General features: G+C 43.8%; 1 protein-coding gene across 3 annotated transcripts in view; it reads right to left on the bottom strand.

Moving 5' to 3' along the window:
• Positions 1 to 49: 49 nt before the first annotated feature.
• Positions 50 to 27,989, bottom strand: part of SLC24A3 (solute carrier family 24 member 3) — a 188,388-nt gene continuing 160,448 nt past the window's right edge. For 2 of the 3 annotated variants that reach the window (XM_075413691.1, XM_075413692.1), the window contains exons 16-17: positions 13,431 to 13,496; positions 50 to 12,413 (exon numbers count right to left, since the gene is read on the bottom strand). In XM_075413691.1, coding sequence (XP_075269806.1) covers positions 12,264 to 12,413; positions 13,431 to 13,496 — 216 coding nt within the window. In that variant the 3' untranslated portion in view covers positions 50 to 12,263. The remainder of the gene's footprint in view (positions 12,414 to 13,430; positions 13,497 to 27,989) is intronic. The other variant, XR_012763145.1, reaches the window with a different exon arrangement.

Below are 27,989 nucleotides of genomic sequence, written 5' to 3'. Positions count from 1 at the left end.
CATTACTGAAAATATTACTCCAGGAACAACTTCAGAGGAAGGACTGGATCTCATAAACATGTCTGTCAACAGCGGAACAGTCACGGGCACAGAATCCTTCCAGCTGGGAGAGTGACAATCACCTCCCACTACCCTATGTCTGGAAGAGAATAACTAACTATAGCGCAGTAATTTCAGATCTGTATTGCTGTAACAGAACAGAATTTGACTCATTATATAATAGCAAATAAAATTCCCTCAGTGTTTTTTTCTGTATGGACTCCAATATGTACAGGCCACACAAGCCAGCCAACTTCTACATGAACTACTGCAGTGCACACTCCTTTACAGCAAAGGCACATTAAGTGGCAGAGGAAATACAAAGTATAAAAACTCTCTTTTCTTCTTCCTTCGCTCCTTAATTCAATGCTCAGGTCAAATGCGTGGTACACGGTATTCTCAGAAATATGCCAAAAAATTAACAGATCATTAGAATTGTGACCCACAGGGGTGCTCTACTCCTATGTCCAAGCACACCCTGAAGTGTGAAGTTAGTACAAAGAGAGGATATTTTTATTGATAAACATTATATTGTCTTAGTGTAGATGTCTGACACATTATTAAATCAGATGACAAAACATTTAAAGTAATTCATTCTAATAAAACCTTCTGATATTCCATAGACAATAGGCTGTGAATTTTGTTTATAATATAACACAGTAAAAACACAGAAATACAAGTTTCTAATTTCATAGGTTACCAGCAAACAGAGAAAAATGCATGCTTTCATTTCTGTTAAATTTGTAACTTACACAGGCAAGTGGAACAGCTATGCATAGAAGACTATTCTACAACAAGTTGTAAAACAAACATACAGAAAGACTGACCTTATAATACTTGTACAAGTATGACAAAACCATTGTAACTCATTTCAAAAGGTAACAAATGTTTTGTCTGTGGCTCCACCATTTTAATACTTCTAAGCTGACTTAATAAAAAGCTATTTTGAGTAGAATTGTATTACTAGAAACCACTGATTATTTTGTTTTCTGCTGGCTGTAAATGAACATACATTATATGCGCATTTGCACTCAGTTCCACCTGTGTTTTCTTCCTTACGGTTAGAAGCAAAACAGAATCCTCCCACTCACTGAAAAGGAACCCAGACAGTACCGTTTGATCCCAAATCAAACAAAAGGTGCTCATATCAGTCATTTTTATTGCTGTGCTTCCTGCAGCTTTGATGCCGTGACTACACCATAGAGTAGAAAACTCATCACGCGCACAACTGAAAGCAATCTGTATGGTTTCACCACAGTCTGTTTACAACAAGCCTTAGCAGGGATTGCATTCAGCCGTCTAAGACTTTGCAATCGTACAAAACCAAGTTTTCCATAATAGCTCCACAAAAATATCGGATCTTGAATAGCTAACTGCTGGGCCATGAGATGATCTAAACACACATTGCCCACCCCCCCGAGCTGCTGGCACTGGGGCTCTCCCTGCGCGCCGTGGTGGTGCAAAGCTGACTACAGTAGAGTGCAGACCTCTGCTGACTCTGACAGGGCTTATTAGGTCAGCGACATCTCCATATAAACACAACTTGGCTCTGAAAAAGGCTGGAAGGGGCTGCGAGCGGCCCCCAAGTGCCAAGAAACCGGCCGTCCTTACAGCAGCAGACTCACTCGCTTACAGGCACATAACCTGCAAACTCACCTCAACCGCAGGGGCACCCGTGGGCAAAGTCCGCCCAAGGAAAAGAAAACAAAGGGAAATTTCTCAAGAGAGCCTGCACTCAACAGCACCCGTTGCCCTTCAGTGACGAGCAGGGGCCCGATGCTTCTGAGATTTCAGCCGTGTTTTTTGGTGCATAAACAGGAGCTATAGAAAGTGCCGAGATAACGAAAGCCTGGTCCAAATAAATGCTAGATGAGCCAGTGACAAGGAGGAGGTGCAAGGGAGGGTGGGAGCCCCTGAAACTTGTGCAACATACCTGAGGATTAACGGGTCAGTCTGCTCACCTTTTTGTTCTAGTGAAATCCTGATTTACCAGTCTACGAACGCTGGTCGCCACGCTTGTGCCGGGGTGGTAGGCAGAGGTGAACTTCACCCTGCAGGGCTGCTCACCGCACCCCCGTGTCTGTCACTAGATGAGCCACAGACTAAAGAGCAGCATCAGTCCTGCCCTCCTGCACGTCCCCGCTGGCTGAAGCTCTGATGGATGCACTAGAACAGGCACACCTGAACCACTGCCAAACCTTACCAAGGAATTTCAGACTGCATTGGACTTCAACACACAGCAAAAAGCACCCCCAAACCCAAACAAACATCTTCCTAGTTTGGTTTCAGTCTTGAAAACAAGCATTCATTGTGAGGATGAGCATAATCTATCATTCCTTTAGTCATCTCTTACAAATACCACCTGCATTAAGGGCCTAGTAATGATTCTTAGCTTTACAAGGACAGACAGTGAAGTCTATTGAACTATTCCTCAAGGGAACGTTAAGTAAAATTTGTCCCTAAATCTCCAGTGCCTGGCAAAGCTCGCTGCACACCAGCTCATCTCTCAGGTATGCAGATTGCTACTAGCATGTTTGCGCAACCCTTTACGTAACAGATAAAGCGCATTCCTGTGCAGCTAGGGTAAGAACCGAGTCGGAGACATTGGTTCTGGCATATCTCTCCCCCTCTCCCTGACAAAGGGATGCAGTATTTCTCAAGAGGAAGAAATACCTTTCATCAGGAGGGCGAGAGCTGTAAAGATCAAATAGTATTCAGGCAAACCTCTGCGTAAACGCAACCCCTGCAAAACTTGCCAGTATCCTAATTACACAGCAACCAGCTTTTTGTGATGCCATATTGCTCTCATTTGCACTTGCTCTCCACGGGTGCTGAATAATCCTTTTGCTTCTGTCGTCCATTTAAAAAAAAGTAAAATCCTGAAGAACAAAGTTATTCCACAAACGTCTTGCTTTGGCTTCTTTCAGCAACTTGTTGCAGTTCGAGTTCTGTGCTTGCTCATTTGACCTCAGCATTGTGCAATTTCACAATACAATTTTGAGATACAGAAATGTATGTTACATTCAGAGGTTTTGACTCGCCAGTGAGAATTACTGAAAGACAAGGATTGTTTCTGAGAATCTAGGATGAACAACTCGGCTGAGCTCTGTGCTTGACAGAATGTGGAAGCTCACTTTATGAAAATCTTGAACATTATATAAACCTTTATGAAAGACTGATGCAGTACTTCATGCAATCAGCCTTTATCTTCCAATTTTCTCTTTTCTAATCTGAAAAATCCCCAAGTCTTTAAGAGCTGATGAAATCCAGGCTTCCAGTTCCCCTCCGCCCCCAACACACTGTAAAATGACTCCATCATTGCTCTTGGATTTCCCAACAACAAGCCTTACTGCAATTCACACTGATAGCAATGTCATGATATATTCTCCTACAATGAAGATCTACTGACCTACCTGAAACCAAAACAATGCAGTGGAAATAGGGAAGTACAGCATTTGCGAGTGGTGGGACCATTTTTACGGCATGATTTCAAGGTGCAGATCCTTGCCTGCTGAAAATGGCAACCACCCTGTCATAAAGCTGGGACAACACACGTCAGCTTCACTCAAGCGTTTGCTAATGCATGACATCGGATTTAAAGAGAGATCCTCACAATTAAGCAGAGCCATTTACTCTTAAAGGGAGCTAGGGAAAACTAGGCAATGGAAGATCACTTCCTTACTAAAAGATTACTAAAAACCAAAAAACCCTAAAAAAATTTAAAAAAAAAAATCTATCTTATGAAATGTGAATTTTAATTATTGCAAGTGGTACCTTGTGACAGTGATATCACAAACATTAGAGTGCAACAGGTATTTGCTATTTATATATTTCTACTCTTAAAGATCGAGAGGTGAGCACTGCAGAAGCATCTTTGGGTCTCTCAGCATTCCTCAGCTTCTCTGCTAATATAAGTTACAAGAAGCATCCGAAGGGTCTCGCCACTTTTGTGGCCACTGAAAAGGATAGTACGACACTTTTAATGGCTTAGTCTGCTTGGTCCCTGATTCAGGAAAACCTGGTCTTAGCTTTAGGTGGGGAGTGAAATTGGGTTCCTAAATCTTCTGACAGCACAGGGAATTGTCTTCTTGAACCAGGGGCTCAGCTCTTAGTGTACGATAAATAAATAAATAAAATGTATAAATATTTCAGTGCAGAATTTCCTGACCTCCTCAATGTCTCATGCATGCTCTTTTTTCTTTTTCAAAGCTGACTGCATGTTCAGAAAATGCAACCGAAATTTCAAATGACTCACACTAATTACAATTAAGAGATATTACTGAATGTACAAAAATAAGCTGTTTAAGCTTTTGACCTGCTATATTATAGATATGCAACTGCCATGCACCACTCACAATACCTTGCTAATACAATGTGGAAACAAACAAAAACTAGTAACCATCTCTTGCGTTTATAGATAGATGCATGTAAGACTATCTTAAATACTGACACACTTAGCATCTTCGCAGTAGCCGTGATAAGGCTTTATTCCTATGCAGATGGCAGCTGGCTACCACAGGGCTTCCTTTTAGCAACAGCAGATCCACTAGGTAAAGTATATATGTTGCTTGAATATAAATAGACGTTCATACATTTTAAAAAAATAATGCCAGAAATCTGACAATTAATTATATGAACTCATGACTTCTTCCCTCAGTAGAACTAGTATAGTATAGTCTGGCTTCATAAAGCATAAAAGGCCTACAGACGTGCCTCCAGACGCAGCTGCACGAAGCTGGGCCACGGAGGAGAACTACTGCTGTGGTATCTTAGCCCTAAGTTTGCAATGCGAAATTATTTTTCCACCTCCTCCAAAAGCAAACTGGATCCTCAAATTCAAAAGACCCCATCTGAGCCCTGCGCATGCTTCAGAAATGCAAGAGACCACCAGATGAATTAACTAGCATATGGCAGGCAGAGCAACTGCCCAGCTCTCCTTTTCGCGCCAGCTGGAGCCCCTGAGAAAGCAAGGGGAGAGGGGCACCCTGCTGCTGGTGTGCGCTAACAGACTGGCTGGACACCTGCCCGCAGGGCACAGCAGAAAATACACGGCGCAACTCCATCGCAGACTCCCCTGGGCTTGGGCTTGATCCAAAGCCCTTCTAGCTCAGCTAAAAACGTTACTTTTAACTTCAGGAAGCTCAGCATCAGGTCCTGTGTGTGCAGGAGAGCTACTAACACGGGCTACTGACTTCCAGAGAGGCACACAGGAAAGCAATAGACGACCTCAAGGCAAGAATCTATGAGGGAAAACTTACTTTCTCAAATAGCGTCAGTGGTAAAAACCCCAGCAGCTGACTCCCAGTGAACAGTTTATAAAACTTTGTTACAAAGTCCTTTAAAAGGTACTTCCCTCACTTTAACCCAAGGCACATTCGTTATGGGCCCTCCTCATCAGAGTCGTCTGCTCACTGACCGCACAGGATTCTGCCCCCCCCCACCTCCCAACCAGGAACGCTTTGCTGCACTTCCTCCCTACGAGAGCCTCCACTCTTAAGACTGAATGTGCTGCTCTTGCTGGGCACTTAAATAAGCCCTGCTGATGCCAAAGAGCTGGATTCACTAAACCAAGATTTCTCAGCAAAACACTTAAGCATGTTCTTAGCTTTCAACACACGGACCTCTTCTGCGAGACAGCGTATGTGCTTCAAATTAGGCATGGGCTCTGGTACTCTCTGGACTTGCAACTTTGGAGCCTGCTCGAGCAGAGCCTGCCAGGACTTCAGTCAGGCCAGGGAAGAGGTGCAAATGTCCCCGACCCCTTGCACTGGGGTGGGTATCACCCAGGAACGACAGGCAGCGTGCTCTCCACACCCTCCCTCGTGAGCAGGACTCCGGGTGGCCCCGAGATGCGGCGAGAGCTGGGCTCAGGAGCACGCCCCAGCTCAACATCACTGGCTGAGGGCAGCATGGTCTACGGCTAATCCAACAGCCTCTCGCACAGCGGGAGGAGAGCTGGGACAGGAGCAGCCCGAGGCCCAGCTTTCCCAGGAACCACGCCAGCCATGGGCACCAGAGACTGCCCATAGAGAGACATGTCACAGAGGACACGGAGGACACTGTTGTTCCTGCCGTCCCATGGCTACTTCTCTTCTAAAGCTTTGAAACTCCAGCACTCACTAGATGACAGCAATTGTACGGCAGCCATACACCTGTATGCTGACGGTACCACTTTTTGACAGGAATTACCAGAACAGGTCTCCTTCAGAGATGTGGTGGTTTGCTACCCAGGGGACTGCTTTACTGAAACGACTCCACCAGTTGTATGTGGATCTCGCTGCACGAGTGCAGAGGTCTTTATTTTTCATTCCTAACGGCAGAGTTACATATCCCTATGATTCCTAAAACTTGCTTACATTATGGGCCTCTCGCCACAACCAAAAGTCTCTGCGTGCACGAAGTGAACGGAGCACTGGTTTCCTCACCTGCTCCAGTGGTTATCGGCCAGGAGACAACACTGACTAGAATTTAGGTAAGACTTGGTCCTAAGGGAAATCTGTGTTTCAACTATGAAAACGGAGCAAGTACCATTCCACACTAGCAGGCAGTACCCAGTAACCCGGGGGTGGTGTGCACCAGCAGCCCCCTCCTTTCATCACAGCACGAGCTAGACAAAATGTCCAGCAACACAGATTACTCCTCCAGGAATCCAAGCTCCTTGCTCTGCTTGCCAGGCACGCTGATGGAAAATCTCGGGGGCAAATCCTCAATGGTTGAGCAGATCTGTCGTCAGCTACAACTGTCCTCATAAATCCGGGCATGCAATGTTATGTTTTCTCTCAACTGTCGATAAAAAGGTTGTGTTAAATTGTTGCTGTAAAATTATCACGTTGACATTTAGCACCATTCAAATCCTACCCGGCAGATGAAGATTACATTGGCAAGATTTCTGTCAGGTTGTTATGGTGTAGAAGGTTTAAAACTTGTTCTGCAAGGCTACTAGAAAAAGTAAAATACAAAACTACCTAAAATACACCACAATAAAGTCATTTTAACTATATAAATACATTACAAAATCTGTTGCTTTAAACAAATTGTGCTTTTTTAGAAGCTTTCCTGAAATTAGATGCTTCTGCCCAAACTGGATAACTTCGCCTAGATCTCAGGCTGTTTCAGGGCGGTGAACAACAGATTTCACAGCCAAATTACATCCCCGGTGCACAATGAAACAATCTGCCAGTACTTTCCTCATTGCTTTCCCATGAATAAAGAAAACTTTTCTAAAAGGCATGGATTTGTCCACACCTGAAATTGATTCTGGAGATTCAGCCAAACAGCTCGAAGCAGTCTGGGTGGAAGCAGATGCATTTATGAAATAAGCTTCAGATTTGAGGCCACTAAGTACTAACAGAACATTTACGTAAATTCCCTTAAAGATGCCCGGTCTTATTAATAGTTATTAATTTATCTATTCAGATAAGGAAATAAAAAGTTCATCTTTCAAAAACCAAAGCGCAATCGTCCTTTTCAGGACTTACTGCTGCAAACACGTACACTGACCCTACAAATCAATCATTGGGGTTTTGCCCTTGATTTCAACAGAGGTCAATTTTACTCGAGTCAGTGAATACTGAAAACTTCTCTTCCTTTAAGTCTTGCGTTAAACTTGGTAAATTTGAAGTGGCTGAAGTCTTCCAAATACTCAAGCTTCCACTGCTTTCCTTAAAAGCATGGCTTTAAACTGATTCAGTTAAAGTTGTACAAACCTAATATGGACGTTCTTACCTGGATTTAAGTCTATTTTAGAATAATTTACAGTGGCTACTGATCAACTGAAGCTTCATGAATACAGGGCAGATTTAAATCCAGCTAAGCATAGCCCACTGAGATTGTTTTTTAAAGTATATATTTAAACAAGTTTAAAGCTCCAGTGGTGTAACACTGAAATAGATAAACCTTACACTTTTGCATCTCTATGAGCTTTATTTGAAAGGATTAGGGCTTCCAAAAAATCTTGATATAAGAAACATTTGTCAATCAGCAGAAAGTTATGGTTTTCTAAAAAGTTACCCAACATTATTCAATCTACATTTTATCTCACAAGTATTAATATGGTTATTTGGAAAAGACATATAAAAAAAATCCTGTTCTGACAGCAGCATATTAAATGTCACCCTCAGGTTGCTCCACCTACATTGAACATCATTTTTCTAAAACTAGATTGCTGTTCTACCTGATTTGTTTTGTCAAGAAAAAAGCCAGTTGCATCTATCTGAATGTTAAGAACGAACATTTGTTTTCATGTGTACTGATATCACAAATCCAAAGCATGCTAATCAATTTATTTCAATGACACAGCTGAGGACAGAAAGTGGAAAACAAAGCAGGCAAGTAAGAAGAAAACCCAAATTATACCAGTGAAAATCTCCTCCCACGCACACATTTCAGGTTGGTGTTCTTATTGCAGAAATAATCTACCAAAAAGCACAGTACATCAAAACAAAGGAACAAAAAAGAAAAAAAAAAGGCAAGTATAAAATTCACCTTTGGTAGGGATAAAAGCAGTTTTTCCAGGATGTCTTAAGACCTCATATCATAACGTATCCTATCCTATCGTTCTACCTTTGAACTGCTCTCAAAGCAAGGCCAACCACACGTCAAGCAGAGTTGAAACTAGCAAGGGATCACATCTTTAAGTCAAGTCAAAGTCACAGCTGCAGCGAAGCGCCCTCCGAGGAAAAGGCTCTTTAATCTCCCTTTGAAATACTCATTAAGAATCATCTGCAAGTGCTAGAAATGGAAACAAAAACAGCCGACTGGTCCAAAGACAAGAGCAGCCTCAGACATAAAGGTGACCCTTGCTTTCAGAAGAATAAAACCACAAATGAATCACAGTCATATTCGAAAAACCCAACCCAACCTGGCTTCACTCCTGGTTTCCCCCAGCCCCTTTGTACCTCAGCTCCCTCCTTCCCCCGCAGCCAGTCACGCCAGTCCCCAGCCCCAGCACCGCACGCCTCCCGGGGCTCTGCCAGCCCAGCCTCCTGTACAGGGCAGGGGGTGGCGACCCTCGATGGGCTCCTGTGTCCCCGCACCCCAGCGATGGCCCGCAGCTTGGGCAGCAACGGGCACCGAGAGCCTCTCACCAGGAAACTGAAGCTGGGCACTGGCTGCCCTTCGTGCGCAGCCGGCAACTTCCACAACTTAACGTCAGGAGGAGAGAACCCCTCAGACTCAGTCCTCTGCTTGGCTCAATAAAGTAAAGCTATTAATGTGCACTGCATTTGAATACAACTGTCTATGCAAGTTTTGGAGACATCGTAGAGGAAGGATGCTAAAAACTGCTCAAGTTTTTTTTGCTTTGGGGACTTCTCCACAGGCTTTGATTATGCTAACAAACTTGAGAGGCTCTCTCTTTTGGAGACAGAGACAAGAACGCACACATTCAGTTGGTCTGTCCTATCTGTTCCAAACCAGGTCTGCGCTGGTGGATTTGGCTGCAAATCATCAGCACACCTCGCCAAAACTGTCTACAGAGGAAGTGCTTATCAATTCATATATGGCACAGATCACAGCAGTTCAATGTACCTTTTGCTTCTGCTTAGAACAAACAACTTGCAGAACATTCTTGCACAATACACAAGCGTCAAAACAAGGTATTTCATGTTTTACACATAATGCAAAGCTATGATATACTACAGTATTTAATGCACACCAATAGGAAAAGTTCCTAAAAAATACTCATGCAGTTTTTGTGCCATGGGATAGGTAATGGCTATTTCGTAGAAATAGATCTAACTGGCTCCATTGGAGCAGCAGTATAAATACTCAAAATAGAAGTAATAATAGGCCCTGATGTGAAAATTCTCTTTTTTTTTTTTTCCTTCCCCAAATCCACCCCTTCTGTCAGCACAGAAACACTCTGCTTAGGAGCAACTGCATCTTGCTACAAGAGTTTAGCTGTGTGTTTGTTGGGTGGATTTTCGTGATATGTGCCACATTGTTACTAACACTGTTTGATTTAAGGAAGTATTTTAGGCATTTTAGTGGTTATTATTATTATTAATCTCATTAACAACAACAAAAAAAGAAACAACAGCAACAAAAAAAAACAACAAGGGGAAGGTACAGTGGGCTTCCTAATGCAACAGGACTTCCAGCAGGCATAGTTAGGAGAAGGCTGCTCAAACAACAGGCTGCATAGCTCAACACGTAGCAACACATTTGTTTTCCAGAAAGAAAAACGATGACGCAGACATGTCATTGACTCTACTGCCTGTCCCTGGACCCTTCCTTCTTCTTGTCAGGGATCCACAAAGTACACTTTGTTCACCAAGGCCAGTGGCACACAGCTTCTTCCGCTGGGTTTCCTCGACATACACAGTGCAATGGCTGCCAGTGCCTCCACACATTTTGCGTAACAAAGAAAGAAAATCAGGGGCTGAGCTGAATGGAAACCATGGGGTGTAAATATTTTGATTTACAACATTTTGCCCAAAGAATATAAAACCAAAAAAAATCACCTCCAAAAGTGCAAATGAAACAAAAATTCGCTTTCTGTCTGTGAATGGGGCGCTTTTTTTTTTTTTTTTAATTGGACATATTTTTTTCCTGCTACAGTTTAGGGTTTGGTGGGTTGGGTTTGTGTTTTTTTTTTTTCTCTCCTTTCTTTCTTTTATGCAGGGTTTGCTGTGCCTTTACTACCAATATTTGCCACTGTTTGTACCATAGACAAAAACATTCACCTAGCTGGTAGTATCTTAATACATATCATATTAGAACATATACAAGAAAGAGGAAAAAACATACCAAACGAATCCAAATAATCAGTGCTTAAAGTAAATAACAAGAGTCAGCACTGGCAAGAATCCACAGTATCAATACATACAAATGAAGCTGTGATGGTGTTTCTCATGGGGTGGAATCTGCCTGCATATTAATACAGAATTATACAAAATATAGCAAGGATATTGGAACAATGAATAGCTAAACTTTCACAATAACTTAAGATCTGTGAGCGAGACTGCATTGAAGATATTACACATTTTAAAAAGTGCCATCTCTCTCTGTGTCTTCTTCCCCCCCAAAGGAGGGGTGATGAATCCAGATGATCTGTTATCAGATGAGTCCAACTGCTTAAGAACACAAATATCTGGCCAGGTCCAGTGTATTCTTTAAAAAGAGTGGCAAATTATGACTATGTCTGTGCAAAATACGCCTCTTTCCTTTTAAAGAAACCAGTGTCTGTAACTCATTTGGAAAAGTTCCAACACGTACTTATGTCCTTCTCAGAATGAATAAGACATGAACTACTGAATCCCCCAAAACAAGAAATCTGATGAAGAAGAGAAAGTTCTGACTTTCCACTTCCACGTGCAGATCATTAAAAACCAGGACACCTCCTTGGTAGCCCTCCTGGGCTAGCGATCAAACTATTGCTTGGAAATACCATAAACACCCTAGTAATAAAACTCCAACATAGTAGTAAAATGGTAGCAGTGTTTCACCCTTTGAATCCATGTTTACCTTGCATTCCTTATCACAACTGTACAAGATTCACTGTTTATGGTAAAAAGTCATTGTCTGTTGCCTTGACAGTCTTCTTTTAATATGCAGTAAATCCATTCATATGTCGAGTACCTTGAATTGTATTCCCATATTACCCCGCCCTGTGACCTTTGGATCGTTTCAGGAGACCCAGCGCTCAGAAGGAGAAGCTGCAAGAAAGGACATTGATCTCTGGCAGTTGAAAAAAAAACCAACAAACGAACAACCCCTCCCCAAAACCCCCAAATCCAAAAGAAAACTAAAAAAAGAAAAACAAACCCAAACAGAAAACCAACCAAAAAAATTCCCATGATTCTCCGTGAAAATCAGCCCCTGTTTGACGTACCCTCTTCTGCATTGTAGGAATAGTCTTAAGTCATAAATTAGATTAGTCTTCCATCAAATAACTTAAGAAAAAGAAGGATTGTAGCAGATCAGTTTTGCCTGGCTTGACGCCAGTTAGCAGCCAGTTCATCTAGAGTCCCAGTCACACTGTTCAAAAACTGAGCTAGGAAGTCACATGAATGTTGAAAAAAAATAATCTTCACATCGATGCAGGATTTTTCCAGGTTGTGGGGGGTCAGGGAGAGGGCAGACCTAGGTGGGGCCACGGGTCCTATGAACAGTGAACAGGATATACGTCACGACTTGGAGGTGCACCACATTCAGGAGACGCCAGCCGTGGTTTGTATTGCACAGGTAAGAAGGAAGTTCCTCCTGACAGTCTGCCACCTGCATTAGTGATCTCTGCACATTGGCAAGTTCACAAAAGTGAAAACATTGAATTCTGTCATGATGGAGAAACACAGGAAGATGCCGTAAAGGGAAAGGCACACACACCCTAGCTTCTTATCCAGTTTCCATTTGTTCATGTGGACGCCAAAAACCTACAATAAACACAGAGTAAGCCACCACAGCAGGAACATTTTGAATAAAATGATAAATCCCCTTCCCAACTACAGGAGCACCAAGATGACTGTTCCCTTACTGATCATGGTCACCTGGAAGCAATCACAACACAATTACTGCAACAAGTGCGCTGAAGACCACAGCTGAAGTAAATCAGAGTAGCCCCTTGCAGTTATCGAAGCCACAGTGACTTGAGTCCTGGCCCAAGGGCCTTAAGTTTCTGCAATGAATTTCATTTTGGCAAGAACAATCCTATTTCATTCAATCAGAAACATTTTCAAAGGCCAGACTCCATTTTCTTCACACAAAATGCTTCAGATGCCTCTGGGCATCTCAATCTAGAGCCACACAGTCTAAGGCTATGCCTGACTTTGCTCAGTTTGCTCCCACACAAATCTCTTAAAAAATTAAAGCCTCATGTAAGTGGGAATTGCACTGATGTGCAACGCATAGGAGGACTCCCTATAGCACCTGGTCGCAAGATTTGGAAGATGTCACATAAATCCTCTTCTTTCTGTCATTTCTAGTCTGTCATGCTGGACTTGGACAGGTCAGAGAACGTGAGCCACTAATTTCAATAGAAACAGTCATGTGCAGGCACTACTAGTTCTGGTCTCTGTTGCATTTCAGAAGGTTCCTACAGAGTGCCAAAGCAAACTGTACAGCATATTGTCTACCTCTCCAACAGGAGAATGGATCTTGTCATACATCAAGGGATCTACTTCAATGCTAGCAAGATAAATAACTAATGAGGGATCTCTCAGGCTCTTCCCATGTAAAATATACAAGTATGAGAGACGTCTTGTGACAGTGATAGCTTCTGCAGAGTGCCAGATTAAGGTCTTGTGAAGTTTACAGTAAGAGTGACCACTCCTATCCCTTCACAACAGACTTCGCAACCACTACTACAGCTGGAGTTGAGAAAGGAACAGGTGAAGAAAATATCTACAAAAATCACTCTTTTGGAAATGAAGAACAAAAGACTATATACATACTGTGACAAAAACAGATGCCAGCAGGAGACCAACTGAATAGATAAGTCCTCTGCTGTTTAACCGAATCTGTAAAAGAAGGAAGTAACACCATGTCACAATTTGAAGCAACAATATTTGTCTCTGCTGATGATTCTGTAATCCTAAAACTGCTGAGTTGCTAAACACTGGCTCGCAAGCTGTAAATGCTAAGTCAGACCATTACATCACAGATTATTTTGCCTACTCCCTATTGCCAAAGAAGAAGAAGTATTATTAGAGTAGCATCCTTAGGACCTGGCAGCATTTCAGACTGTTCCACCCCAACACAGGCTTTGTCATCCATTATACTGTTATATCACAAAAGTTTCTTACGGCATTTAACTCCTATGTGAGTCCTGTAAGAACAAATGAGGGAAAGGAAATTTTGCATTCAGTCACCAATTAATGCTTCATAGTGGGGGGGAAAACAAACAAGGACACACATAGACACACAGTTTCTTCCTTACTCTTACTCATCTCCATGAAAGAAACAAGTCAATAATCTCACAGCCTGAACACCTCAGCTGCTGAAAACCATCAATATCAATGCATCATAGCACACTAGCACAGGCTGAACATTATTTAGCACTAAGACAAATAAGGCAAAGAACCAACTTACTGCCTGCAGGGCTGTGTTGAGATACTGTCCCTAAGGTACCCAGGCGCATTGCAGGCTCTGCTGTAGCTGTCTCCATGGCAGAGCCACAATTACATCCACTGTGCAAGTGGAGAACCAAGATGCAGATACTCAAAGCCGTGGAGCTATTTAACTGCCATTTTTAAAGGCTTTGGAGTCTAACCGAAGACACTCACCTGCATCTTTCAGCCCTAAATACATTCAAAAACATGATTTTATGTGACATAAACCTAAAGCTACACAGGAAAGCTCCAGAGAATAAAACAACCTCTCCAATCCTGTTCTTCAGCTAGGATTGTGCTTCTCCTCAGTCTTCCATTCTTCTCTTGTCCCTTTGGGTGGTTTTGTACAATCTTCTCAAACAGTATCACCTGCAGTATTGTCAAGGGACCACTCCGGTGGAGTCTCTCAAGGCATTTCTGCAGGGGCCACTGTGTGAGGGAGGCTTCATCCTAGGGAACGTTGGCTTCTCCAGGGAAGCAACAGGGCAGCTGGAAGCTGCAGGGTAGGTTTCATGGGTGACTGAGTTGTAAATTTTTCGACCACCTAATATCAATTATTATCTTAAGATCACTACAAGGTAACACAGCCTGTTGTATTCCTCCTTGCACCTTCTGTGCAATGAAACCCTATGCGAAGTTGAGTTTTAACTGACAGTCATCAAAACTGATTCCTATTTAAAGTAGTAACCGACTACTTAAGTTTCCTGGTAGAGATCTATCTTAGCAAGAAATTATGTACAAGTATTTTCCAAGGATGCTTTAGAGAAGGACATCGCTTTTGTTTGTCTAGAAGACTTTGATTTTGCGCAGCGCAGGTATATTTTCAGTCATTCCACTCTGCTGCTGAGGTCAAACAGCAAAACTAAACACAGTGATCTTCCTCAAATGGGCTGGTATCCAATTTTTAATCGCTCAGCTTGTTCTACGTTTGTGCACAAGGAAAAGCAAAAGCATTAATCCATTCCTGCACATGTTCCACAGACAAGAAAATAGTTCCCAGAATGAAAGTTCATCCACCTCAAACGACACATTTTTTTCTAACAGCTGGATTTATTTCTTGGGGTTTTTTTTAAACTGTTTTTACTCCAATAAACAACTCAAATGAAACTTCCATGATATGATACGATATTCTTTTCTCAGCTATTTCTCAGTCAATACGAAAATAATGGTACACAGTGTACCACTGGCCACTTTTCAGGCTTGCATCCTTCCAATTAGACTACAAAGAAGCCCATTTGCAAGAGAAGGGGGTATTGCTAATTCAATGATAAGCAGCACTACAATTTCATGAATGCAAGACTGCTGAGGCACTTGGACCACTTTGCAGCACAGTCAGGAAAAGATTCTCACCCAAATATTGCTCCCAAATTCAGAGTAATGCTTTAGCTTCATTCCCCAAGGACAACTGAGGGGAGAGTCTGACTTCCAGAGTCAAGGAAGCATTATCAGGTCTGACATTTTGCAAACCTGAGCCTGCAATTAACTCCAAACACCCAGGATCCTCTATAAAAACCCATGTCAGAGACAAGGTCAAGCATGCTGCAAAAAGACAGTCCTGGAAGGGTTGCTCTCTTCTCCTACACATTCTCAAGATTCAGGATGGCGACGCATTGCTGTACTTCTAATAAATTGTAGGAAGCATAAGTAGGTTTTTGCACTGGAATTGTTCTAGCATTTGTACTCACAAGCATCCCAGCAATTTGCAGAGCTCTGATGCTGCCTGAGATTTGCTGTTATCTTCACATATGTTAAAATATTGGCTTACACAAATGTGACATTTTCCTTCTTTACTGATTTTTGCCATCATAAAAAAGTCTACAGCCATGATGATCATTTGTTCTTAAAGGTATTACAGGATTTCTTAAGACATATGCTCTAAATGTATGTATGCACAGTGGGACCATTATATTCCTATGGCCATTGCATGTAAAATACAATATTCTCACTAGACTGACTGTCCAAAGAATTGAAGGATTCGGATTGCTTCAGAGTGTGAAGGCAAATTTTGGGACTGTTGGCATAACTGAAGGTGAAAAATGTAATGATCCCACTGTTAATGTAAACTGCAGGTTGCAAGTGGTGGACAGAAGGAAGTGTATTTTTGCAGCTATGGAAGAAATCCCTAAGGCCACTTCTATTACCAGTCCCGAGCAAACCTCAAAGTTTTGCTGAAGCCAGAGCTGCTCTTGGGATGAGAGACAACGTCTGGTTCTGACGCAGAAGACCTTTTTCTTTGATAATCTAGAGCATATTTCCTGTTACCAGAAGGAGTCAAGACAAGCTAATTTGGGGATTTTATGCACACGTTACTGCTCCCTGTAGAGACGGACTGATCCACCATGCTTCATTTACTGTCGTGTATACACTCCTCTTCTCCTGCTTCCACTAATCTGAAAGGTCCATACACAATAGCTAACCTGGATTTCCATTTTAGTTATTCTAAAATGCAAAAAAACCCTAAACTAACCTTGTGAAACTAAAATACAGATCTAAAGCCACGTTCCCTGCTACCCTAAATGAGCATCAGCTGGCTAGGAAAGACAAATCTTATTTTACAATAAATTCCTATCTGGATTTTGGTCAGGAATTCTGTTTCACCAGTGCCAATACCTGTAAAAACTGTCAGTATGAAATACATCAATCGGAAAGGAATCTACAGGAAAAGGAAGCAAATGAAGCAGCCAGAATTATTTTAGCACAGAAAATGTCTGAAATCAACCTAAAGAGCAGACGCTGCTTGTCAGTTACATCATTAGGCTCCATAAAACCAGCAGACATTTGGAAAGAAGACCATTTCAAAGGCCTCTGTGTCTAATTTGCCGAGGACAGCGCTTCCAAAGAAAGGTGTTTGGAGCTGCTTTCTTTGGACTATCTGCAAGGCTCCTCTTTGGAGGTCATTCAGGCGAATAAAAATTTGCTATTAAGGATTATTCAAAAGTAGAAAGTGTACGCTAATTATTTATGACAGCTTTACGAATGTAACAGCAACCCACGTCATGCTGATCCCACGCAGGCAAGGCAAACGCGGCAACCCCTTCAGCACCATGAGCACCAATTTTCCCTTGCAGTGGTATTGCAATAAAACACCAGAGTTTCACTCCAGATTAACAGTTCTCAACCTGGGCTTCACTAGCAACACTCCTGGCCTAGGATCTAGCTCAGCTCCCACTGTTGAGCAATGCAATTAGCTATTAATTAACATAAATAACAAGAACTTTATTTTACAAGGTTTGACTATTCCCATAGAAAGAAAAGGATTTCCTGGGAGAGGTGAAAGTGTGTTTTCTAATGCAGTTTTCACTTTCCAGTGCTTTTTGCTCCACAAATAATTGGACCATCTACTAGGATCACCACCTAATACCTCACTCTGCCACAGGACAGCAGGATTAAACCCCCTCCTTTTACCATGGGAAAGTGTGGTTTCCTTGGGTCAGCAAATGCTAGCTGTGGAATGTACTTTGTCAGGAAGCTCATTTGGCTGAACTGGATACATATCACAGCTGGACTTTCTGGAAGAAAAAGTGCAACTCTCTGGGTAAAAAAACCTTGTTGGTGAGCTCAAAGCACTACAAAACCAGTGCAGAATTCCAGATGTTTCCACTGTGGCTCAGGAGGATGCGTGCATGACATCTCCCTGCCATGCCATGGAGCAGGGAGAAAAGGGTCAGGAGAGCACAAACACAACAGGTGAGAAGGGCTATAAAACAATGAAGCAAATGAAAAACAACAGAAAGACAGCTGGAACAAATCGACATTGATGTCCCCAAAGCAGATTTGCCTTGGGATGGCTGGGAGATGGATTCCATAGATGGGTGCTGGGTTTAATTCCAGATGCACTGGACTTGCAGCACACGTGCATGCTGTGGAGCTGCTCTACGTGCACACAAATAGTCCAATTAATTTGGCTTCTTGCTTATGCACAGAGCAGCTCCGCATGGTGTGTGCAGGGAGTCCAGCTGCATATGATGCGCTGCTTTTCTGGCACATGTGGTAAGTCTGACCTCACGAGACTTCCACATGTGGAGAATAGCATACGTTCAGGCACCGTGCCCAGGGTTCTCTGGGTTATTTAAGACAGCCCTGGAGCAAGCTGATTTACACCAGTAAGAAACCTCCCTGTTTGTAGACAGAACTCCTGCTTAAGCCTGTTGCCCAGATACCTCTTACTGTAAAGGTTTCTTGGACTAATACAGTGCTTTGAGATTCTTGCAGAATTTATAGCTCACATTGAGAAGAGAATGAAAGCTGTCTGGGTTTGTTCAGGTCTACAATGCAACGGAAGTCTGGTCTTCGCACGTTTTTTTGCTAAATATTCTCACTCCAACAAAGAAAGGTCTCCTCAGAGCTAGATGAAACTCACTGCCAAGCATTTGAGGGGGGAGAGCTGCAGCCTGAGGATTTGGAGAGATGTACTCTAGTAAACCCTGAACCAGTGGTATAAGGGGTTTCCAGTGTCAGATCAGCCAGCAGCGACTTCCCTGACGTACAGGTCACATTAGAGCACTCCCCAGTTACCACAGCTGAGGGAGGTAGGTTCAGGCAAACAGCCCACACTGTTTCAGGTATGAACATGTACTTCTATCAAATGTGCTACTGGGCACCGAGATATTTAATTCTTGCATTAAGAGTAACCAGAGGACTGCTGTCAAAGCTCTTGGCTAGCCTACGCCTAGCTCTGGAAATCGTTCTCTGAAAGTATCAAGGAAACCCCCAAATATTAATGAAAACAAGAACATTCAATACTAGCAAACACTGCTATTACTTATCTATCACCAACAAAGGGAAAAAACGGTTTCAAAGAAGATGGGTTCAGATTTGCTCTAAGTCTGCTGCAACTCTGCACAGTATTGCACTAATTGGTGCACAGCTGAGGTTGCTCATCAGAACAAAAAGACAGGTATAACAGCTTCCTACTGTTTTACCCCATCTGTTAATGCTCAAGGTTTTCCTACAATCCCCTCCTGTTTTGCCCAGTTCTACACTACAGCCATTCTATCCACAGCAATGGCTAGAATCACAAAAGCCACACAAGTAGGCGTGCTGCTTTTTTTAACCTTCCCTCCAGCTCTGGTAGCCTTTAAGCATTTTCTAATCTAATGACCACCTATCTATTTCAAAAAGTAATTATACAGCACCATGAATTGTTTTATACAGTATTGCTCAGTGGTACTGAGATTGTTAAATCCAAACTAGGCTGAATAGCCACTGTTCACTTATTTCTCGTTTCAGTTTTCCACTTGCCTAAAGGATCCTTTCTTTTTCTGCATTTGATTTTGGACTACCTGCTGCCGTTTCACAAAATTCCCGTAAGTCTACAGCTCTGGAAATACAGTTTGAATTGACAAAGTATTCCCACTTCTCTGATTATCACTGTAGCCTGCCCTATTTCTTCTTGTGACTTTTAACTGTGAGCACAAGAGCTCAGAAGATTCTGAAATTTGGTACGATAGTTTAAGAAAAATATGTCCTTGATCTGTCAAATTAGGGTAGAACTCAGTCAAGCAGCCTTCTCATGAGGCAAGTGGCATCTCCTGCAAGAGGCAATGGAATAGGTTTTCTCAGGGTATGTGGCTGTGTAAACAAGGAAAAACCAGTCTAACAAAATATTCAAAACTCACAGTAAGGGAGGAGATAATTTCAGTTTTTAGCAAGAAGCAGAAAAAGCGCTTCAGTGAGAGTCGTCTTAATTACAGAAGAGAAAGCTCAGTTCTCTGTTCGTTTAAGAATAGGAAATGCTTCTTCCCCAGGAGAGAACTGTCTGCAGACGAAGCACTCCCTCATACTGCAAGGAGGAAAAATCAACATTCCCAAACTCTCCTTTGAGGTTTGGCTCATATCTAACGACTAAAGCGGGCCAGAAGAATGCTCTATTTTGACTGATCACACATGAAAGATTTGCAAGTTCAAAATCTACTCTGTCTGAATTTGAACAGAGGCTATCTCCCTGCTTCTTGTGTAGCACACACAAAGATGCTGCCATCAGCTCCAGCTATTCCCACACAGCTCTTGCAGCCAATAAGCAACCGAGGCTGAAGCTAAACAGCAGACAAAAAACAATGGAAATAAAATAAATGTGATTCCATTCTTCAGTTCTCTTCTAGTAGTTGCTGAAGGGAAACAAGGAGCTATTGCCAAAACCCAGACTGGTTTTGCTCCAGGGTCCAAATACAAGAGAAATTACCTCATTCAGGAATATGAGAAGGACTCTGCTATGTTTCCAGTCCCTTGGCTGAAAAAGCTGCAGGCCCTCTGTCTGTTTGGGGACCCTTTTCCTGCCGCGTCCCTGCCTGGCAGTGGAAATTCAGTGTAAATCCTGCATTCCCCAGGTCTTGCCATGAGACAGGGGTCTCAACAGACTGAAACTTCAGACATGTGCTGCATTCCTGCATGCTGCCATAGAATTTCCTTCTTGGACCTTTTCTGAGACTCCTAAGAAAGCATCCTTGGTTTGCTCTGTATCACACAATTCACTTTGCAGAGGATACACACTCTGGAGTATGCACATGGGGCGCTGCACAAAGACACTCAAGGTATCAAGCAAGAAAAGAAGGCGTTATGGTTGGAGAGAATTCCTGTATTGTTCGGAGCTTCAGAAGGGACCAGACACTTTTGCTTGAGACACTTTTGCTCTACTACAGTATAATCATTCCAGTCTCCCTGTCATGAAACGAGGGAGCAAATGCACTCAATGCATGCAAACTGTTCCAGGAAGCTGGTGGGGCTAGTTGGTAGCTTCAGCATGCACCTGCTGCTATACTCATCCATAGGATTTTTGGGATCAGCCAATAAATTAATGGATTACTACCTGCCAGGCTGCATATTGCTGCTGCAGTGATACCAGCACATCACATTGCAGATGCTGATGTGACAGCTGGAAGGAGTCTGGCACTCCAGAGCAGGAGGAGGAAGAACATCTACAGAAGTGAAAGGCGATGCTGTGGGAAGTAGGGAACCCCGCAGACACTGTGTCACTACCCTGCTGCTATCCTCAACCTGCACGTTTGCCCTGATGACTGACAGATCCACTGAACCTGTCCTCCCTCTTCCCTCAGAGGATTTAAGGTGGTCTATATGCAGATACCTGGGCCAGAATACGGCAGGGAACAGATACACAGATGTTGTCTGTCAGGAGACGAAGGTCAGCTTTGTCCTAATGTCGTAAGATTCATCAAAGTGCCTTGAATTAAAACAGTGAATAGCAAACTGGTCAGTAAGTAGCAAAGCAGTGACGCTTGCCGTCTTGTGTGTTTCTCGAGGGTCTGCTTCCCTCTGGATTCTCTGATGTTTAACAGGGCTCACGCTGTGGTTACTCCTCTCTCTAGCTTCCTGTTTGCGTGAAAGGAATGTAATGCCTCTAAGACTTCTAACCTACTGTCAAATTCTGCTGAAACTGGCTGAAGTTATCAGGCAGCAGAGTGACAGATAGACATATGAGTATACTCCCAAATGAGCCTGGCTGTTTATCCCTAGGCTAAAATTCCTCTTCTCTAAAACACTCCTGGATGATGTTTGGTTTACAGCTTCACATTCAGAAAAAGATTCCAGAGGGAAGCAGTTGGATGGAAGACATGGAGCAAATGTCCTTCCACTCTGGATTTGCTAGGGCCACTGGGGAAGGATGCTTACAGGATTAGAGAGTCAGCAACGCGTCCAGGACTCAGAGCTGGAAAAGATGAGAAAGTGAACTCTTTGAAAGGTCTCTCTAGGCCCAGAGGGATGCTGCTTTTTCTCCGAAAGTCTTCCTGGCATGCTAGATTAGCTATGGTTGATAACAGAAGGCTAGAGCCGCAGCAAGAGGGTGGCCAAGTGACCTCTGAGTAGTTGAGATGAGGCTCCAGCAGGAAGCACAGAGGAAGGCAGAGTTAGTGCCTGGACATTAATGGGTGTAATAACTAGGGCTCTTAAAATAATAAACATACAGTTGAGTTAGAGACTGGACATTGCAGAAACAGAAGGGATCTGATGTGGAAACTATTTGACATTGACTAGATCTGCCTTTTGATGGGAAAAGCACCAGTGGCCTGGCCCAAACCAAGAACTGTGGGACTGACAACTGAGTTGAAGGCAAACGGTGAGGGCAGAGGAGAACCTTTTCTTCTCTGCACCAACACTAACATTTTCCTGGAGAAGCATGAGACAGAGCATTCTCTGGCTTGGGTTTGGACTGACTCCAGTCAGCACTGGAAGAAAGAATAAAAATCCAGTATTGCACATTGCTGATCGCACTGAGAGAGACCTGGTTCGTGGTAACAGATACACACAGGTGATGCAGGGTCATTGGTATCAGAGACTGGTGCACTGGAGCATACAGTGGTTTTGTAAAGCGCTGCCTGGCGTGCCAATATCCTACATCACATCACCCCTGTCTGGCTGGGGCTGTGACTGCCCTGCAGTCTCCACTTGCAGTGTACCCACATCCCACAGGAAAATGTTTAATTTAAAGTAGGAAAACAGAAGAAGGGGAACTTCCTTCTCTAAAACTAGTGACAGATGCTCCCAAGACGTAGCCTGAGAAGCAAAAGATGGTTTTCCATTCCTTTCTTGTAACAAGCAAGGAAGTATAAAATAAACAATAAGCTGAAACATCCACCAACAATGGGCCTGGGAAAGGAGCAGTCAGAACTTGGAGAGGCATTTAATCAAAATGATTGTGATTTAGCACCCCAGCACCAGGATGTGTCTCAAGAGATTCACAGTCTACTTCCAGTTCTGCTGCTTACCTACTGTGCGACCTCCAGCAAGTCCATTAGTCTCTCTTTGACAGGTCCCCTCTTGCTCTTTTCCTGTCTCTTATCTATTAGATCACAAGCTGTATTTTTCCCCTCAGGCACTATCTGATAAAGTGAACTCGTTTAAACAAGAAGTCCTGATTCTGCATGGGGCTTCTTGTGGTTGCTGCCAGGCGTATGACAAAACTCAGCAGTAGCTGGGACCTTGCAGGACAATGCTTTCAATATATTGGTGTCTCACAAACAGCCACAAGCTTGCAGGCCACATTTCATCCCAAGCTCTCTGCTGATCTCAAATCAAAATGCACCATCTGTAAAATGGGCTCTGAAACTGCCCCCTGCCCTTAGGGAGTTTAAGGAAGGCTCAAACAAGCTCATCATACAAAGGGTGCCACAGCAGCTGAAAGCACCATTAGCAGTGAGACTGCTCTTCACATTCAGAATTAAACCCCATAAATCTTCTTCTGATTGGGAGCAGCTGCTTGGCTGGTTAGTGTGTGAAGCCACTTCACAGCATGTGGCTGAGAAAGTTGAGAGTGCGCATAATCACAGGACACCATGCTGCCACATGCATGTGCACACTGCAGCACAGAGGCAGACAAAGGGAAAGAAAAAGGGAGAAGATCCTCTTCTCCATTTCTGCACTGTAACGTGCCAGAACTCTTCAGACAAGCATTAACAGGGAGCAAAATTTAGCCACAGGGGATTCTGAGTCAGGCAGTCTGGAACAAGAGACACATCGGGATTTTACAGTGATGATATTAGAGAAATATCACACTCTGCAGAAAGACACGAGTGTTTAGACTTCCAGAAAAAAAAAAGGCTGGACGGGGCTTCTAGGAGGCTCTTCTGCATTAAAGCTTAACTTTCAAATCACGCAATCTACTGTTTTTGGCTTCCACAAAAGCTACTACCACCTTCACAGATTGCTTGTTAGAATGCATTTACTCTCTACTTTCAGCAAAAGCTTAACTTTGCCGCAGTCCTCTTGTATTAAACATTCTGGGGAGGCAGTCATGGTTTTGGATGGCTATGCAAAAATAATCTTGATCAAGCAAGCTCTTTTTGTCTTTTACAAACCTCTCCTTCTCTCTGTACACAAGACAGGGGCATCACTATGGCTTTGAGGAGTTCCTCATTCGGAAGAGATGCTACAAATACAAATTTGGATCCTGCCAAATACCAAAGGAGCAATACTAAATTGTGACTATCAGCTCAGAAATTACCTAGTGCTTCTGATTCCCAGTTACATTTAGTGGACAAGCAGGTTGGCCTGAGCCTGCGAACCCCCACCCAGTGAGCAGGTCTTACTCAGGCAAGCAGCCTAAGGCTCAGCCCTATGGACCTCAGGGAGCAGGAGCTCCTCGTCTTCTGCCCCTGCTGACCTTGGTGCCAGGCACATCAGCAGGGCTCCCTGAACAACAAACAGCACCTCGCAGCTCTCAGCACTGTCATCAGGTTACACCTGACCCAGCTAACTAGCTTTTTCTTGCAACTTCGTAATACTTGCATAATTAATTATTAATAATGGGGGATGGAAGGGGGAACTTGTTCTGTTTTGAAGTCCGATTATCCAAGCGAGAAATTATCCTGGAGAGAAATCCAGGAACTACAAGTGAAAACTGAGGAAACTCTCTTCGCTAATTGTGGCACTGTTTCCAAGACTGCCTCTTCTAACCATGTGACCACACTGTACAATGAACATTTTGGGTGCGCAAAACAGTAGTGACATTGTTATGCCTCCAGGAAAGCTGACTGCTTCTGTTCAGCCACTTGTTTTCATCCTTCTCCGCAAAAATATAGATGAACTACAGATAAGCTGCTCATTAAAGAAAGATTTTATTCCTATGGTATTGCCTCCTTTTGTCACTCCTGTATTCAAGAGGGAAGATCCAAGGAACTACAGGCTGGTCAGCCCGACCTTGATCCCTGGGAAGGTGATGAAGCAAATAATCCTGGGAACCACTCCTAAACATATAAAGGATAAGAGGTGATTGTGAGCGGACATACAGATTTATGAAGGAGAAATCATGTTTACCCACCCTGATAGCTGTTTATGACGAAGTGGACTTGAGAGCAACAGATGTTGTTTATGTTGACTTTAGCAAGGCTTTTGACACTGTCTCTCAAACATCCTCATAGACAAACAGAGGAAGAACAGACTAAATAAGTGGACAGTCGAATGGACTGATAACTGGCTGAACCACTGTGCTCAAAGTCCAGCCAGAGGCCAACCACTAGTGGTTTACACCAGGGGTCAATACTGCTCAACGTCTGTATTAATGAACTGGATGATGGGGCAGAGGGCACCATCAACAAGTTTGCAGCTGATACAAAACTGCGAGGGGTGGCTCACACACCAGTGGGTTGTGCTGCCATCCAGAGGGACCTGGACAGTGTGGAGAAACACACAGGCAGGAAACTCATGAACATAAACAAAGGGAAATATTTTAGGAAAGCAAAATTATAGCTGTTCAAGGAATTAGTCAATAGGATCCCCTAGGAAACTGCCCTCAGGGACAAGGGAGCAGAACACAGCTGGCAGATCTTTAAGGATGCTTTCCATAGAGCACAAGAGCTCTTGATCCCCACGTATAAGCAATCAAGAAGGGAAGGGAAGAGACCAGCATGGCTGACTTGAGACCTGCTGGTCAAAGTAATGGACAAGAGGGAACTGCACAGGCAGTGGAAGCAGGGACAGGTGTCCTGGGAAGAGTATAGGGACGCTGCCCGGTTGTGTAGGGATGAGGTCAGGAGGGCTGCAGCTGAATTTGGCAAGGGATGCAAGGAATAACAAGAAGGGCTTCTACAGGTACGTCAACCAGAAAAGGAAGGCCAAAGAAAGCATATCCCCTCAATGAGTAAGACTGGCAAACTGGTAACAACAGATGATAAGGTTGAGGTACTCAACAATTTTTTTGCCTCAGTCTTCTCTGGCAACCTCTCTTTTCACACCTCTTGAGTCAATGGACTGCAAGACAGGGACCGGGGGAGCAAAGTTCCTCCCACTGTAAGAGAAGATCAAGATCGTGACCACCTGAGGTACCTGAATATACATAAGTCTATGGGACCTGATGAGATGCATCCCAGAGTCCTGAGGGAACCGGCTGATGTAGTTGCCAAGCCATTCTCCATTATATTTGAAAGGTCATGGCAGTCAGGTGAAGTCCTGGAAAAAAGGAAACATTGTGCCCATTTTTAAAAAGGGTAGAAAGTAGGACCCTGGGAACTACTGACCTGTCAGCCTCACCTCTGTGCCTGGGAAGGTCATGGAACAGGTCCTCCTAGAGGCTATGCTGAGGCACATGTAGGACAGGGAGGTGATTTGAGACAGCCAGCACGGCTTCACCAAGGGCAAGTCCTGCCTGACCTACCTAGTGGCCTTCTATGATGGAATGAGTACATCAGCAGACAAGGAAAAAGCAATGGATGTGATCTACCTGGACTTCTGTAAGTCCTTTGACGTGGTCCCCCACAGCACCCTTCTCTCTAAATTGCAGAGATATGGATTTGATGGGTGGACTGTTCGGTGGATGAGGAATTGGTTGGATGGTAGGGTAGTGGTCAATGGCTCAATGTGCAGATGGAGACTGGTGACAAGTGGTGTCCTACAGGGGTCCATATTTGGACCAGTACTGTTTAGTATCTTCATCAATGACACAGCGAGATTGAGTGCACCCTCAGCAAGTTTGCAGAAGTTGAGTGGTGCAGTCAACATGCCTGAGGGACCGGATGCCATCCAGAGGGACCTGGACAAGCTTGAGAAGTGGGCTTGTGTGAACCTCTCAAGGTTCAACAAGGCCAAGTGCAGGGTCCTGCACATTGGCCACAGCAGCCCCCAATATTAATACAGGCTGGGGGATGAAAGGATTAAGAGCAGCCCTGCCGAGAAGGACTTGGGGGTACTGGTGGAAGAAAAGCTGGACATGAGCCACCGATGTGCGCTCACAGCCCAGAAGGCCAATTGTATCCTGGGCTGCATCAAGAGAAGTGTGGCCAGCAGGTTGAGGGAGGTGATTCTGCCCCTCTACTCTGCTCTGGTGAGACCTCACCTGGAGTCCTGCATCCAGCTCTGGAGCCCTCAGCACAGGAAAGACATGGACCTGTTGGAGCAGATCCAGAAGAGGACCACAAAAATGATCCGAGGGCTGGAGCACCTCTCCTATGAGGAAAGGCTGAGAGAGCTGAGGTTGTTCAGCCCGGAGAAGACTGCAGGGAGACCTTATTGCCCAGGGAGGTAGTGGAGGCCCCATCCCTGGAAACATTCAAGGTCATGTTGGACAAGGCTCTCGGCAACCTGATTTAGTTGAAGATGTCCCTGCTCACTGCAGGAGGGTTGAATTAGATGACCTTTGAAGGTCTGTTCCAACTCCAACTATTCTATGATTCTATGCTGGGGCTGATCAGCTGGAAAGCAGCTTGGCAGAGTAAGACCTGTTGATCCTGGTAGACACCAAGCTGAAGTCGGCAATGCACCCTGGTGGCATGGAGCACCAACAGCATCCTGGGCTGCATTAGAAGCATTGCCAGCAGGTAAGGGGAGATGTTCCTTCTCTACTCAGCACTGGTGAGACACATCTGGAGTGCTTGGTCCAGTTCTGGACTCCTCAATACAAGGAAGATACAGACTTCTGGAACAAGTCCAGTGAAGGCCCACAAAGATGACTTAAAAAGACTGCAGCATCTGACATACAAAGAGGAAGAAAGAACTGGGACTGTTCAGCCTGGAGAAGAGAAGATTCAGGGGGATCTTATCGATGGATATAAACACCCGATAGGAGAGGATAGAGAAGGTGCAGTCAGACTCTTCTGAGTGGAATCCAATGAAAGGACAAGAGGCAACACACACACAATTTTAAATACAGAAATTCCATTCAAACATAAGAACACTTTTTTACTGTGAGAGTGGTCAAACACCGGAAGAGGCTGCTGAAAGTGGCTGTGCAGTCTCCATCCTGGGAGGGATTCAAGACCCAACTGGACGTGGTCCTAAACATCCTGCTCTAGCTAACTCTGCTTTGGCAGAGGGTTGGGGACTAAACGGTCTCCAGAGGTACTTGCCAACCTCAACAATTCTGTGAATCTCCAGTCTTTTAACTTTGCATTTACTCAGTGACTGTAATCAAGAATCTTTTATCTGTCCTACTGTGCTGTCTGAGTGTTGTCCAGCTCA

The sequence above is a fragment of the Opisthocomus hoazin genome, chromosome 2 (genome assembly GCF_030867145.1).
Source record: "Opisthocomus hoazin isolate bOpiHoa1 chromosome 2, bOpiHoa1.hap1, whole genome shotgun sequence".
Taxonomy (NCBI): Eukaryota; Metazoa; Chordata; class Aves; order Opisthocomiformes; family Opisthocomidae; genus Opisthocomus; species Opisthocomus hoazin.
This window is presented reverse-complemented; position numbering and strand designations above follow the sequence as displayed.